The sequence below is a fragment of the Vigna umbellata genome, chromosome 5 (assembly GCF_029865625.1).
Source record: "Vigna umbellata cultivar VRB3 chromosome 5, Vumbellata_1.0, whole genome shotgun sequence".
Lineage (NCBI taxonomy): Eukaryota > Viridiplantae > Streptophyta > Magnoliopsida > Fabales > Fabaceae > Vigna > Vigna umbellata.
The window spans coordinates 26,332,457-26,348,477 of record NC_142169.1 but is presented as its reverse complement, the minus strand read 5'-3'; the positions used below and the strand labels follow the sequence as shown (position 1 = coordinate 26,348,477).

The window sequence follows — 16,021 nt, the reverse complement described above, 5'->3', positions numbered from 1 at the left end:
AATATGTCTAATTTTGTTTTTTAATTACAAAAGGAAGAAAAAAACTTGTTAAAACCACTATAAATAGTAAATATTTAGTTATGAAAGATTTTAAATCAGTTAAAAATAAAAAATGTAATGAAAATGTAGTAAATGAGAGGTGAAAATATAAGTTTATGTTATAATTGATCATATTTAAGTAATTTGTAATATTGTTGAAATAATGATAGCGCAGAGAAGATTATTAAAATAGTAGTATATAAGTTGATAGGTATGTCTGGCATGGAGCTATAAATAAATAATATGGTAAATGAGCGAAGCAGGCCTGAGTCACTGTGAGAGTCACCCAGATCACATTAGGAACTGAGCTAAAATCTGTATAACAGGATTCCTATTAAAGCGAAAAAGGATTTCCATTTCATTCAGCTTACACCAAATCTTCCATTTTCTTAAACCTAATATAGAAAACAAAAGTTGTTCATTCTCGCACGGCACTTTTATGATTGCCAGCATCATTCACACACAGAGACGGAAGCATAGTTAAAAGGGAAAATAACAGACTATTAAAGAGAGCAGAAGAGAGAGATTCACTTCTCTCTCTGTCTCTCTCTACCTAAGACATTGTTGTACTTATTTCGTAGCTGTTCTATCTTAATCGTTATCTTCACCGTCACTGTCGTTGTCAATCTCTGTATTGCCGCGGTCTTCTATTTATCTTCTCAATCAGGTGCGATATTCTTCAAAGATTGTAGCTTTTCGAAGATCACAAGCGATTTCTCAGACCAACCCAGGTTATTCTTTTTGTTGTTTTTGTCTTTCTCTTCGTCTATTGGATTCTCGATTCTCATTTTTGTTGTCCCTGTCTGAATTTGGAAGGTTTAAGAACTGAGAAGTGCTGCTGCCTGTTGTTTTTTGTGTTTTTGTGTGACATTCCTCTGTTTCTCTTCCGGTTCCGTGCTGACGAAATTCTCTTTGTTTGCGCTGTAATGTGTCTGCAGAATCTGCCACCAGATGGTGAAATGCCCTTTTTTCAATCACTCGCGTTTCGATGACATCATCACAACTTTAGAAACTTCTCAATTACCACCGACTTTCTCTTCTGAATCCACGTTTTGCTTCACACAGCAATGGCCGTCGATGAAATTGGAATCTCGTCTCCGACGTCGTTTTCTTATTATTCTTCTTCTTCGGGATCGTTTGAGAGTATTTGGAGTGCCATCCTTGGATTGCCTTGGGTGGAAGTGGTGGCAATCTGTGCCAACTTGACACTCTTTATTGTGTTTGTGTTCGTTCTTTTGGCGAGGAGGGTGGCTGTGTGTTTAGGGGTTGGAGTTAGATTTGGTAAGGACAATGGAACCGGCAATGCCAGCCGCGGCCGTGATAGTGTTGATTTAGAAACACGTGACGTTCGGATTGGAACGTGGTTCAAGTTGTCGGTGTTGTCTTGTTTCTATGTTTTGTTGGTGCATGTTTTGGTGTTGGGGTTTGATGGGTTTGCCTTGATCAGAGAAAGGGATGGGGATTTGGGTTTGGCTCTTCTTTCTGTGCCTCTAGTGCAGGGTTTAGCTTGGGTTGCTCTTTGCTTCTCGGCTTTGCAGTGCAAGTTCAAGGCGCGTGAGAGGTTTCCAAATTTGCTCAGAGTTTGGTGGTTTGTGTTATTTGTTGTTTGTTTGTGTGGTTTGTACGTTGATGGGAGAGGGGTTTGGATGGAAGGTTCCAAGCACCTGCGTTCTCATGTTGTGGCGAATTTTGCGGTCACTCCTGCTCTTGGCTTTTTGTGTATTGTTGCAATCAGGGGTGTTACTGGTGTAAAGATATGTAGGACTTCTGATGAGCAACAACCATTGCTTGTTGAGGAAGAACCCGGCTGTCTTAAGGTTACTCCCTATAATGATGCTGGACTTTTTAGCTTGGCCACTTTGTCTTGGTTGAATCCCCTTCTTTCCATTGGCGCAAAAAGGCCTCTTGAGCTTAAGGACATTCCCCTTGTTGCACCTAATGACCGATCTAAAACAAACTATAAGCTTGTGAATTCTAATTGGGAGAAATTGAAGGCAGAAAGCTCATCATCCGGGCAGCCTTCGTTAGCATGGGCGCTTCTCAAGTCATTTTGGAAGGAGGCGGCTTGTAATGCCATATTTGCTGGTGTAACCACTCTAGTTTCGTACGTTGGTCCATACATGATAAGTTATTTTGTTGATTTCTTAGTTGGCAAAGAGGTTTTCCCACATGAGGGGTATGTTCTTGCAGGGATATTCTTTGCGGCTAAGCTTGTGGAGACCATGACTACCAGGCAGTGGTATCTAGGGGTGGACATCATGGGTATGCATGTGAGGTCGGCTCTAACTGCAATGGTATATCGAAAGGGGTTAAGGATATCAAGCTTGGCCAAGCAAAGTCACACAAGTGGGGAAATTGTTAACTACATGGCTATTGATGTTCAGAGGGTCGGGGACTACTCTTGGTATCTCCATGACATGTGGATGCTTCCTCTCCAGATTGTTCTTGCCCTGGCAATTTTGTATAAGAATGTTGGAATTGCCTCTGTTGCAACTCTGATTGCTACAATAATTTCCATTGTCGTCACTGTTCCCGTGGCCAGGATCCAAGAAGATTATCAAGACAGATTAATGGCTGCTAAGGATGAGAGGATGAGAAAAACATCTGAGTGCCTGAGGAATATGAGGATTCTCAAACTTCAAGCTTGGGAAGACAGATATAGAGTGAAACTGGAGGATATGCGTGGAGTAGAATTCAAATGGCTTCGGAAAGCCCTCTATTCTCAGGCTTTCATAACTTTTATATTCTGGAGCTCGCCGATTTTTGTTTCAGCAGTCACTTTCGGTACTTCCATATTGTTGGGTGGTCAGCTGACTGCTGGGGGTGTACTTTCTGCTCTGGCTACTTTCAGGATCCTGCAAGAACCTTTGAGGAATTTTCCAGACTTGGTGTCAACAATGGCTCAAACAAAAGTTTCTCTTGATCGGTTATCTGGCTTCCTTCTGGAGGAAGAATTGCAGGAAGATGCAACTATTGCCTTGCCACAAGGCATCACTAACATTGCTATAGAAATTAAGGACGGTGTCTTCTGTTGGGACCTTTCATCTTCCAGACCTACTCTATCAAGGATAAGAATGAAAGTTGAAAAAGGGATGCGCGTGGCTGTTTGTGGCATGGTTGGTTCTGGGAAATCAAGCTTTCTGTCTTGCATCCTCGGAGAAATTCCCAAGACTTCTGGGGAAGTATGTTGGTGCCCTTGAGCTTTTGATTCCCTCTTTATTATATTAATCTGTCTGTTGACATTTTAATCTTTGTAATTTTTCACACTTTTTACAAAATGCATTCATTTATTTTTCAGGTCAGAGTGTGTGGATCTTCTGCATATGTCTCCCAATCAGCATGGATACAATCAGGAACTATAGAAGAAAATATCCTCTTTGGAAGCCCAATGGACAAAGCAAAGTACAAGAGTGTTCTTCAAGCTTGTTCACTGAAAAAGGACCTAGAACTTTTCTCACACGGTGATCAGACAATTATAGGTGATAGAGGTATAAACCTGAGTGGTGGCCAGAAGCAGCGGGTTCAGCTTGCACGAGCACTCTACCAAGATGCTGATATTTATCTTCTTGATGATCCCTTCAGTGCAGTTGACGCTCACACTGGATCTGACTTGTTCAGGGTTAGTTTTCCTTAGCACGGAGTTGATAGTACTGTTTAAAATTGTGGATATGGCTTACCCTTTGACATGGTACCGCAGGATTATATATTGACAGCACTAGCAGATAAAACAGTCATTTATGTGACGCATCAAGTTGAATTTCTTCCGGCTGCTGATTTGATACTGGTATGGCTGTGTTGTACAATTTTTTCGAGCACATTCGGGCATCATGCAATAAGAGGCCAAGTTTATGATAATGCTTTATTTCACACTTAAATTTTGAATTGTGTATTCCCTGCATGATGCACGATTCAGGATTCAGTTTTTAAGATGCCCTCTGGTATGTCAAAGTGAGGTTTTCCTCTTGATGTCCTGTTTGCATTATAGTTCTCTCTTAATATTTACATGAAGTCAGTTTGTACACCTATTCGCTTCTTTATGGAAGGAATATTTTGCAAGTTACACGTTTTGGTGTTTTTAAACGAAAGGCAAGTCATAACTTGCTAACAAATTTCTTCTAAAAAATAACATGTATAGGGTAAAATCCATTGACACTAGGAATAACTAAATATCCTCCACTGATGCAATTAAATCCCGTGACCGAAGTTATTTTACTTAAAACAAATAACAATCTGACTCACACGACTTTCTTTTACTGCGTCCTTCAAAATTTGATGACCTTCTTTTCCTTTTCTGAAATATTGGACCCCTTTTCCCTTTCTGATAGATCAATGAAACCCTTTTGTGGGTGCTCTTGTTTGTTTGTTTGTTTGTTTGTTATTTGAAGTACTCGATTCAAGTTTTCTACTGTGAGCCGATTGGTTTCCATGCCTGTCCAACTTATGTTATTATCTCTATCCTGTAACCAATCCCATGAGTTGTTACGTTCACGTTCCAAATCAATTTTACGATAGCAAAAACTTTGACATTTCAAGAAAGGATGGTTTCAGTATGACTACAATTAAGTGAAAGCTTAATATATATTATAATAAAATCCTTCATAACAAAGTGCACTTGACTCGTGTTTTCTACACACATCACATTTTGGTGTAATTTCTCTTATAGTATAATTATGGTAGTGCCCCATTGCAACTAGTACAATTAGCGCTTGGAAGCTTTTTTATAGGAAGAATCCTATTCAAATGTTTCATGTTATATGAAGTTTCTGTTTTTTCTTCTCTTAACAAGGTTTTAAGTACCGAAAAGAACTTACGTGATGATGTTAAGATGATTTTTTTCTAAATCTATTTTTTAGTGCTTGGAAGCTTTTTGTAGGAAGAATCCTACTCAAATGTTTCATGTTATATGAAGTTTCTGTTTTTTCTTCTCTTAACAAGGTTTTAAGTACCGAAAAGAACTTATGTGATGATGTTAAGATGATTTTTTTCTAATTTTTTTTTTCTATTCTTGAAGGTGCTTAAAGAAGGCTGCATCATACAGTCAGGAAAGTATGACGAACTTTTACAAGCAGGAACAGATTTTAATACTCTGGTTTCAGCCCACCATGAAGCCATTGAGGCTATGGATATCCCTACTCACTCCTCTGAAGATTCAGATGAAAATTTATCTCTAGAGGCATCTGTTATGACCAGTAAGAAATCCATATGTTCTGCAAATGATATAGACAGTTTGGCCAAGGAAGTGCAAGAAGGAGCATCTACTTCAGATCAAAAAGCAATTAAGGAGAAGAAGAAAGCAAAACGATCGAGAAAGAAACAGCTTGTTCAAGAAGAAGAGAGGATTAGAGGCAGAGTCAGCATGAAGGTCTACTTGTCATACATGGCAGCCGCATATAAAGGCTTGTTAATTCCTCTCATAATCATTGCACAAGCATTGTTTCAGTTCCTTCAGATTGCTAGCAATTGGTGGATGGCTTGGGCTAACCCTCAAACAGAAGGAGACCTGCCCAAAGTAACTCCCTCAGTTCTTCTTCTTGTATACATGGCCCTTGCTTTTGGCAGCTCATGGTTTATATTTGTAAGGGCTGTTCTGGTGGCTACATTTGGCCTTGCAGCTGCACAGAAGCTATTTTTAAAAATGCTTAGAAGTGTTTTCCATGCACCAATGTCTTTCTTTGACTCTACACCAGCTGGAAGGATCTTGAATAGGGTAAGTTCTCTTTTGTCCTCATCTTCTATTATTTTTTTATCGTATCTCTATCTGTATGGTGTAGATAATTATAATGCGTCACCTTTATCCCACCAGGTATCGATTGATCAAAGTGTTGTGGATCTTGACATTCCTTTTAGACTTGGCGGGTTTGCTTCAACAACAATTCAACTTATTGGTATTGTTGGGGTAATGACAGAAGTTACATGGCAAGTTTTACTGTTAGTTGTCCCAATGGCTGTTGCTTGTTTGTGGATGCAGGTAATTAGAATTTGTCCAGCTTAAAATCTTTCTAACTGCTCTTCCAGAATATTTGCATAAAAGAAAAAAAAACTGCTTTCTTTGGAGAAAAGTAAGAACTTTATTCCAAGTAAAAGAGAGGGTACATGGTCAAAAAGTTCTTGTAATCTTCCAATCTCATTGCATTATTTAAATGTTTGTATATAACCCTATGTTTTAATTTAGTCTAGCCAACAACCAATTCCATTGCAGAAATACTATATGGCATCCTCCAGGGAACTGGTTCGTATTGTTAGCATCCAGAAGTCTCCAATTATACATCTTTTTGGTGAGTCAATTGCTGGAGCATCCACCATCAGAGGTTTTGGACAAGAAAAAAGGTTCATGAAGCGGAACCTCTATCTTCTTGATTGTTTTGCACGACCATTCTTTTGTAGTCTTTCTGCAATTGAGTGGCTCTGCCTGCGGATGGAGTTACTGTCAACCTTTGTATTTTCTTTCTGCATGGTATTGCTTGTGAGTTTTCCTCGAGGAAGTATAGACCCCAGTAAGTGCTCTTAGAAAATAGATTTACTTTCACAAGTGCTGGTTATACAGGATGCTGACTGCGATAATGGAATATTATTCTGTTCTCATTGCTGTTACCTTTTCTCTATAGGCATGGCTGGACTTGCTGTGACATATGGCCTAAATTTAAATGCACGCTTATCACGGTGGATACTCAGCTTTTGCAAACTTGAAAATAAAATTATATCCATTGAAAGAATATATCAGTACAGCCAAATTCCTAGTGAAGCACCCACTATAATTGAAGATTCTCGCCCTCCATCCTCATGGCCAGAAAATGGGACAATCGAAATAATTGATTTGAAGGTTCCAAGCTCAGCTTCACATTTATTCTTTTTGTTTTCTTTTTTTTCTAGTCAAATATTTATGGTTTATTTCTTGATGAGTAGTATGATGTCTCTTTATGTACAGTATCTAATCCTAGTTGTTAGCCACGTTACATTGATATCTTTATTATGATTTTTTTGCTGCAACTGGCTTTGTCCCATCACGAGTACTGGATCTCCACTTCTCTTATCCTTACACTGTCTCTTTTGAAGGTCCGTTACAAGGAGAACCTTCCTTTGGTGCTTCATGGAGTAACATGCACATTTCCTGGTGGAAAGAAGATTGGAATAGTTGGACGAACTGGCAGTGGAAAATCTACTTTAATTCAGGCACTATTTCGATTGATTGAACCAACAAGTGGAAGTATCCTTATTGACAACATAAATATTTCAGAGATTGGCCTTCATGATCTTCGCAGCCATCTCAGTATCATCCCACAAGATCCAACTTTATTTGAAGGGACTATCAGAGGCAATCTTGATCCTCTTGAGGAGCACTCAGATAAAGAGATTTGGGAGGTTGGTTTTATTTCATAACTCCACGCTTTTTTTGCACAGCTTGTACTATCTGTTCAGAAAGCTGCTTATAAAGTTTACTTGTGTTCAGTTGTGGATATCTATGTATAGTAACAGTCAAATTATTATAAGAGAAATGGAAATATTCTTAATAAGGCAGGACTAAGGATTAACACGGAGTTCAGGATATACAAGCAAAGAGATCAAACAGAAAATAGATATTGATAAAGTGGAAAATGAGAACATGAAGTAATAATATAAAGAAAAACTCTTCAATATTTGGTTTAGAAGTAATCTATGCAGTAAACTTCTTTAAACTCCCCCACCAAAAACAAAACAAGCAGAGCCTCCACTATCGTTCACTATGTCATACCTAACAAACTTCCTCCACATATGTACCTTCCGTGGATAAGGAAGAAAACTCACAACATATGCCAAAAGTAACCCTCTATTTGAGCTAAATGTGGTATCAAAAGTAACTTGGGACTAATCAAACTTGGGTACTTGATTACTTGTCCTTGACTGACAAGTAATTTCAGTGCCTAATTTGGAAGATCTTTTGTTTAGCTTTATTAATATCACACTCCAAATCAAATAAACCACTTTATACCTTTATTCCTAAGCAAAAGTTATGGCATAAGAAAATAGACTAATAATTCTTGAGTTTTTTAAAATTATGGCAGTTTGAATAGCACTTTGTGCGTTATGTGACTGATACGAATGAAGGAGCAGGAGTGCAAGGGCAGAGTAGGAAAATCCACTAGGTTTATGAGAAGAAGAAGTGGGAACCCATCACTTGGGGGCCCACATGCACACGTCCTTGATTATTAAATATCAAAATGGCTGATGTGGCAGGTCTGAAATCATGGTGGTATCTTTTAGTTAGAGGAGAGAGGGAATAAAGAGAGTGAGGGGAGAATTACGTGGGGGAAAAAGGAGGAGAACCTGCAAACTTTCCGAGGGCAGAAAGACTTACATTCTCTCTGATTTCGGTTCTTTATTCTAAATTGTATGAACTCAGAATTACTGAATATAGATAATAGTATTTTTTTCCCCTTGTTTCTTGTGTTTCTATACGTATCAGATCACTCGCTTCTGGGAGTGTATGGTACTAACTCATCGAGCAATGGAGCAATGCAAAGACGGACTTGAGCAACAACAGGTGGAGTTGAAAAATCAAAAGGTCATGAAGGGGGCAACCTCACAAGCATCGTTCACACAAAAGGGAGGCCATGTCCAATGCCACTGATGGTGAGCTTGAGAGTGAAGACGATGCTAGCCACACGACACAAACTAGTAGCCGTGAATCCTCACACGATTTTGGAGGGCGAAAACTTCAGATTCCAATATTTCGAGGAGATAATGCTTATGGCTGGATAGTACGGGAATTAGACACTGTAGTGATAGCATTGGAAGATAAGGCTTTAAGTTGGTATCAATGGTGGACGTGGCGTTGATTCAACACTTTCAACCAGGGTTGGTACAAAATCCTTATGGCCCGTTGTTGAGCCTGCAGCAGACCAACTCTGTTGAAATACAGGGAGCAGTCTGAATGCAACTGAAGAAAGAAGAGAGAATAATGCTGAAGGGAATCTTCCTCAACGACTTGAAGGAAAAGATTCAGGCATAATTGAAATTATATATGATGGGGTCTCTTGAGGAGCTCATGGATAGGACCCTTGTTGCTTGAACAGAAGAATATTGCTCTGCGCAAATCGGAACTCGTGAATTTCAAAAAGACATCGCTGGAGAAGGCAATGGGAAGACATATTCATGGGTTCATTAGGTGGGAGAGAGGAGGAAATAGGGAAGGAATGAATAGTAAGTTGCATGATGCGGATCATGGGGAGAAGAAATTTGTTACTGGGGAAAACTTTCTCAAGCAGAATTGAGAGAAAGAAGTTGAAAGGGGTTTTGTTTTAAGTGTGGCAAAACCTAGGGTCGTGATCATATATGCAATTTGAAACACTTTCAATTTGTATTAATTGAAGGATCCCAAGGTGAAGAATTGGAAGTTAGTGACGATGATGAGGATTAGGGAGAACCTATAGCCAACAAAGTATTGCAGATTTCTTTGAAAAGCAAAGAAGGATTGACATCCAATCGAACCTTCAAGGTGGTGGGAATGATTATGGGCAAGGAGGTGCTAATATTGGTGGATTGTGGTGCTTTGGCTAATTTCATTTCCGAGGAATTAGTTCAGCAGCTCAACTTAAAAGTGAATGACACAAAGGTCTATGAGTTGGAGGTAGGAACGGGTGCCAAGGTGAGGAATCTGGGCATATGCAAGCACTTGGAAGTTGCAGTGGAAGGCATTCCTATTGTGCAGAATTTTTTTTAATATGGAGTTAGGAGGGACAAATTTGGTGTTAGGAATGGATTGGTTGGCTAGTCTAGGGAATGTCAAAGCAAATTTTAAAAACTTAATTCTTACTTGGCGAGATAAAGGTGAGTATACAAATCTCAAGCATCCTGGAAGGCGATGGTGAAGGCTCTTACTAATGAGGGAGAAGGATATGTGCTGTCTTGTCCAACCAATATTGTTACGTACCAGTAAACTAGCCAAATACCACCTCTCACACTCTCACAACACGTAATAGAACAATAAACAAATGATAATGGACGAATGAATCTCTTTTATTGATGGTAATATTTGGATAAAAAAAAGTAAACAATAATTGAGAGAATATCCTCCTTCAATTACTTGGGAGCATAACCTCCCTCACAGGATGCATAGTCGCCTGTCAACCATACTCAATAATCAAAAGCATACCTTTAACCCTAGACTTCCCCTTTATTTATACTAATTATTTCCTAAATAAAATATTTCCCTAGAATAAAATATTTTCCTAGAATAAAATATGAATATTGTTCTAAATAAAATATTTCCCTAAGATATATTCTTATTTACTATAATTATTTCTAAATATTCCCCGCCTATCCTAATTGTTGTCCCAGTTAGGATAGTCACTCTTCAACCGATCGGGTCCAACTATCGTTCGACTTTGCTTCCCCCTGCACCCTACCATTCGGCTCCAGCTCTTCACCGCCTTCCACCGTTCGGCCTGACCTTTCCATGCCTTCTACCGTTCGACTTGACCTCTCCCCGCCTTCCACCGTTCGACTTGCTTCCCCTTGCCTCCTACCGTTCGGCGCCCCCTGCCTCCTACCGTTCGGCTCCAGCTCTTCACCACCTTCCACCATTCGGCTATACCACTCCATGCCTTCCACCATTCGACCTTTATGGTCAATACCGTTCGGCCTCACTTCCCTCCTACCTTCCTTCTCCTTCTCATATACTTTCCAAACCTTATTATTACCCCCTACCTTATACCGTAACAAATATGATGATACATACAAGGGACAGAGGCCCATCAACCTAGCCTTGGTAGATGTTTTGGCAGCTTATGAAGATCTGTTCAGAGACCCTACTGAATTGCCTCCAAAGAGGGATTGTGACCATGCCATCCATCTTAAGGGCAACACTACTATTCCAAATATCAGGCCGTATAGGTACCCTTATTATCAAAAGATTGAGATTGAAAAGTTTGTGCAAGAAATGTTGGTGGCAAGAATCATACGACCCAACACTAGCCCTTATAGTAGTCCAATTATTTTAGTGAAGAAGAAAGATGGAGGATGGCGGTTTTGTGTCGACTATAAGACCTTAAACAAGCTCACCCTACCAGACAGGTACCCCCTACCAGAAAGGTATCCCATACCCATCGTAGATGAATTGGGAGGAGCTCTGATCTTTACTAAGCTGGATCTAAAATCGGGGTATCACCAAGTATGAATGTGGGAAGAAGATATAGCCAAAACTGCTATCTGGACGCATGAGGGTCACTATAAGTTCTTAGTAATGCCATTCGGGCTTACTAATACACCCTCTACATTCGAAGCTCTCATGAACAGGTACTTCACCCCTATTTGAGAAAGTTTGCCTTAGTCTTTTTCTAAGACATCCTTATTTTTAGCAAGAGTGTAGATTGTCATCATGAGCATGTGTGACAGGTGCTGGATGCTCTAAGGCAACATAGTCTGGTGGTGAACAAAAAGAAATTCTCTTTTGGAAGGAGGAGTATTGAGTATTTAGCCTATATTGAGTCGGGCCAAGGAGTAGCTGCTGATCCTAACGAGATAAAGGCTATGGTAGATTGGCTAATTCCTAAAGATGTGAGAGGATTGAGAGGTTTCCTCTGCCTCACAAGATATTACAGAAAGTTCGAGGGGTATGGGAAGATGGCCCTTGACTCAACAGCTGAAGAAAGACAGCTTTTAGTGGGATGCACCAGCTCAAAAAAGCTTTTGAGCAGCTGAAAACAACAATGACACAGGTGCCTGTGCTTGCTGTGCCAGATTTTACAATGGTTTTTGTGATAGAAACCGATGCTTCAGGTCACGACCTTGGTGCAGTTTTAATACTCTCTGACAGGAACTTGAACAAGTCGGTTTATGAAAAAAAATTGATGGCAGTGGTCATGGCTGTATAGAAATGGAGGCATTACCTACTGGGAAGGCATTTCATAATCCATACTGATCAGAGAAGTTTGAAGTTCTTAAGGGATCCAAGTCTAACGGGTGAGGAAGAAAATAAGTGGATCTCCAAGTTGCTTGGGTATGACTTCGACATTAAATACAAACCAGGAAAGGAAAATAGAGCAGATATGCCCTTAGAAGAATACAATATGCAGCCATCCACACAGTCAAATTCTTGGAGTGGGAAGATCTTGAGGCAGAAATTGAGCAGGATGAAAGGTTGAAGCAAATAATCCAAGACCTAGCAGTGAAGAATGGAGAGCATTCAGGGTATAACATAAACCAGGGCAGGTTGTACTATCAAGGTCGGCTTGTTATTCCAAAGGGGTCCCTTAAAATCAATTCAATCCTGAGGGAATTTCATGATTCAGCTGTAAGAGGGCATTTGGGTTTCTTTAGAACTTATAAAAGGATCTCAAGAGTATGTGAAGAAATGTGAAGTATGTCAAAGAAACAAGTATCAAACCCTCAGCCCTGCAGGGCTGCTGCAACTCCTACCCGTTCCAAAACAGATTTGGGCAGATATCTCCATGGATTTTATTGGAGGGTTACCAAAATCCGGTGGCAAGGATACTATCTTGGTCATAGTAGATTGTTTCAGTAAATATGCCCACTTCCTTGCCCTGACACACTCTTACACATCCAAGGAAGTTGCTGAGCTGTTCTTGAAGGAAGTGGTAAAGCTTCAGGGGTTTCCTGAGTCGATTGTGTTAGAGAGGGACAAGGTCTTCATGAGGTCTTTCTGGATTGAGTTATTCAAGCTAGCAGGAACCAAATTAAAGTTCAGTTCTGTCTATCATCAACAAACAGACGGGCAAACTGAAGTGGTGAATCGCTGTCTTGAAACGTGTCTGAGGTGCATGGCAGGAGTGAGACCCAAACAGTGGCTTAAATGGCTCAGTTGGACTGAATTTTGGTACCAATACAACCTATCATGAGTCCACTAAACTGACACCATTCAAGGTTTTATACGGAAGGACCCTCCTCCAGTAGTTCGAGGTGATGTAACAGCAACCCCTATGGAAGAGGTGGCTGTAATGTTGCAGGAGATGAATGAAAAGAATTGGAACGGAGTTCACCCTATCTTTCATGTGGCATTATTGAAACCAAGGTTGGCTGATGACATTGTTGTCCAGCAACTATCCCCTTTTGTGACTGAAGACTTGGAGCTCGAAGTCCAACCAGAAGAAGTCTTAGCAGTCAGAGGAGAAACAGAACAGACTATGGAAGTGTTAGTGAAGTGGAAGAGTCTTCCAGCTTGTGAAAATTCGTGGGAACCTCTGCACAAGATGATGGAATCGTTTCCTGAACTTCACCTTGAGGACAAGGTGAATTTTCGAGGGGTAGGTATTGATACAAATGAAGGGGGAGGAGTGCAAGGGCAGAGTAAAAAAAATCACCAGGTTTATGAGAGGAAGAAGTGGAAACCCATCACTTGGGGGCCACATGCACACGTCCTTGATTCTGAAATAACAGAATGACTGATATGGAAGGTGTGAAATCATGGGGGTATCTTTTCATTAGAGGAGAGAGGGAATAAAGGGTGTGAGGGGACCTGGGAACTTTCGGAGGGCAGATAGACTTACATTCTTTCTGATTTTGGTTCTGTATTCTGAATTGTATGAATTCAGAATTACTGAATATAGAAAATAGTATTTTTTCCCCTTGTTTCTTGTGTTTCTATACGACGATACTTAACAGTGACCATTGGGTTTTAATTTTTTTCAGGCACTTGACAAGTCTCAGCTTGGAGAGGTCATCCGTGACAAAGGACAACAGCTTGATACACCAGGTAGGTGGCCAAAAGACAAATGAAAAGCTACAGTATCCTTCCTTCCTCACCCCTTAAAAAGAAAAAATAGTGTTTAGTCACAAGTAGCAAACATAACAAATACTTTGAAATCTGCAGTTCTAGAAAATGGAGATAATTGGAGTGTAGGACAGCGACAACTTGTTGCTCTGGGCCGAGCACTGCTGCAGCAGTCAAGAATACTAGTACTGGATGAAGCAACGGCATCAGTTGATACCGCCACAGATAATCTTATTCAGAAGATCATCCGAAGTGAATTCAAGGCCTGCACTGTCTGCACCATTGCACATCGTATACCTACTGTCATCGACAGTGATCAAGTTCTTGTGCTAAGTGATGGTGCGTATAAAAGCATAATGTCTTGTTCTTCTGCATGACCTGTATCCTTTTTCTTCTTCTCTATTTATATAAAAACTGCATTATGGATTTTTAGTATGTGCTTCTGAAGTTAACCTTTGGATACTTTTGCAGGTCGAGTTGCAGAGTTTGACACGCCTACAAAACTATTAGAGGACAAGTCTTCCATGTTTCTGAAGTTGGTGACTGAGTATTCATCACGTTCGAGTGGTATACCAGAATTTTAGATCAAATGGAATGTCGGTGTCTTTAGTTCAGAAGTTGAAGCAGGAAGTGATGCCACCTTACATGCCACTGTTGCATTCCGGGCATGCATAGCCACGAGATGGAAACAAACAAATAAAAGGAGAGGTTTGTGCCTCATCAATCAAGCACCCCACTGGCAGAAATTTGTTTGATTCTTCCCCTTAGAATTGAGAAATTCAGGCATGGTTAGCATGCTTTGTAACAAACAATAAGAGTATCTGTGCTTACAGGAAAGCAACGAAGTAGTTTGTAGAATGAGGCACTAGGATCTTGCACTGTTAGAGAGAACTGTAGAGTTTAATCTAGTTTTCTGTATTCCACAATTTTCTCTTAGTCAAGTTTAGAATTAAGCTCGTATCCATCTCCTCCCTAAATGTTATAGTAGTTATCTTTTCTAAAATGTTTCTTAATTTTCTTGGTTTTCTTAATTTTTGTTACTAATACAGTAGTTTCATATACTTTTTCGTGCACGCCCTCAAATTTTCAACATGCCCATTTTATCTTCCATGAAAGTAACTTTTCGGGTTACATGTTTCAAACAAAAACTTTTTGAAACAAAATTTTAATTTTTAGAATAATATTTTTCAAAACAGAATTTTCGGAACGTATTCTAGAATCAGTTTTTTAGAATGAGATTTTTCAGGGTATTTTTACATTAGATATGTTTTGGAAAAAACTTCTTTTCGGATTTTTTTTTTCATATTTTTTATTTTCTTCCTTTACGGCTGAACTTTTCCTGTAATTGTGGGGATGCACTTAGGAACAGTGAAATGGAGGAAGCAATAGCCATGTTTAGGTCTCCTATGTTCTAGATTTGGACCAATTTCCCTATGATTCAATCGTGACCCAATTAGCCATAAACTAATATATTTTTTTTTTGTATTAAGAAATAACTTCCATAAATTTTTTTAATTATCACTCTGCATGATTAAAAAGCTAATCATTCGAGATTTAATACTAGTAGTAATTTATACACGGGTCTCTCTCTAGCCTGTCATTCGGCCCTTATTGACTTAATAAATTGCTTCTTTGCACTCCATCAATTTCTTCTTGCACCCTATTAACATTTTAAAATGATTATTTCATCTTTGTAAAACTGACTTCGAAATTATTAACTCCAGAATAGAAGTTCTGGAATTTCCGAAATAACATTTTCAAAATAAAATTTCTGGAATGTATAAGATTCTTTTTCTTATTTTCCACTTAGAGTGTGCTTCAAGTAATTCAAGGATGTCGAACATTGGGTTCCTTCAGCAATAGGAAACCTTTGGATCCAATCTTAAACTTTGTCAAAACTGAAATCAAAGGCATCCGACAGCAGAAACAACGATATTCCCCATAGCAGCAAGAAGTGTCTCATTCTCACACTCTTGAACAACTGATGACTCTCTCATGGAGTCAAAGTTCAAGAACGACTCCTTTGAATACATCAACTTGGATGGCAAAAACGTGGGTGCCACGATGCACATTCACCATAGAAGCACAAAGGTTGACCCAAAGGATTGCTGTTGCATCAACATTTACGTGAACAACAATGTTCAAGGTGTCTCAAATTCGGTGTTGCACGGTAGCCAGGTAAGGATGAGAGATCCAGGAGTTAGTTTATACTTTGAAAACTTGAAGGTTGACAGAGGAATTCCCACATCCAGCGAGAATTTTTTCTGGCACAACAGA

The 16,021-nt window shown here is 39.5% G+C and overlaps 1 protein-coding gene across 1 annotated transcript; it reads left to right on the top strand.

Annotated features, from left to right (window-relative positions):
- The first annotated feature begins 446 nt into the window (after positions 1 to 446).
- Positions 447 to 14,704, top strand: LOC148198018 (ABC transporter C family member 5-like). Its single transcript, XM_088115370.1, has 12 exons — positions 447 to 770; positions 978 to 3,221; positions 3,338 to 3,658; positions 3,737 to 3,823; positions 5,051 to 5,746; positions 5,843 to 6,007; positions 6,239 to 6,533; positions 6,645 to 6,859; positions 7,093 to 7,398; positions 13,663 to 13,726; positions 13,844 to 14,083; positions 14,216 to 14,704. Exons 2-12 carry the CDS (start codon positions 1,107 to 1,109, stop codon positions 14,326 to 14,328), a joined length of 4,617 nt encoding a protein of 1,538 aa, XP_087971496.1. The 5' UTR covers positions 447 to 770; positions 978 to 1,106; the 3' UTR covers positions 14,329 to 14,704.
- Positions 14,705 to 16,021: the final 1,317 nt, after the last annotated feature.

Coding starts and splice junctions, on each gene's coding strand:
- LOC148198018 (XM_088115370.1), top strand. CDS start 1,107: ATGGCCGTCGATGAAATTGGAATCTCGTCTCCGACGTCGTTTTCTTAT. Junction 6,008..6,238: donor TTGCTTGTTTGTGGATGCAG/GTAATTAGAATT, acceptor ATTCCATTGCAG/AAATACTATATGGCATCCTC. Junction 13,727..13,843: donor ACAACAGCTTGATACACCAG/GTAGGTGGCCAA, acceptor TGAAATCTGCAG/TTCTAGAAAATGGAGATAAT.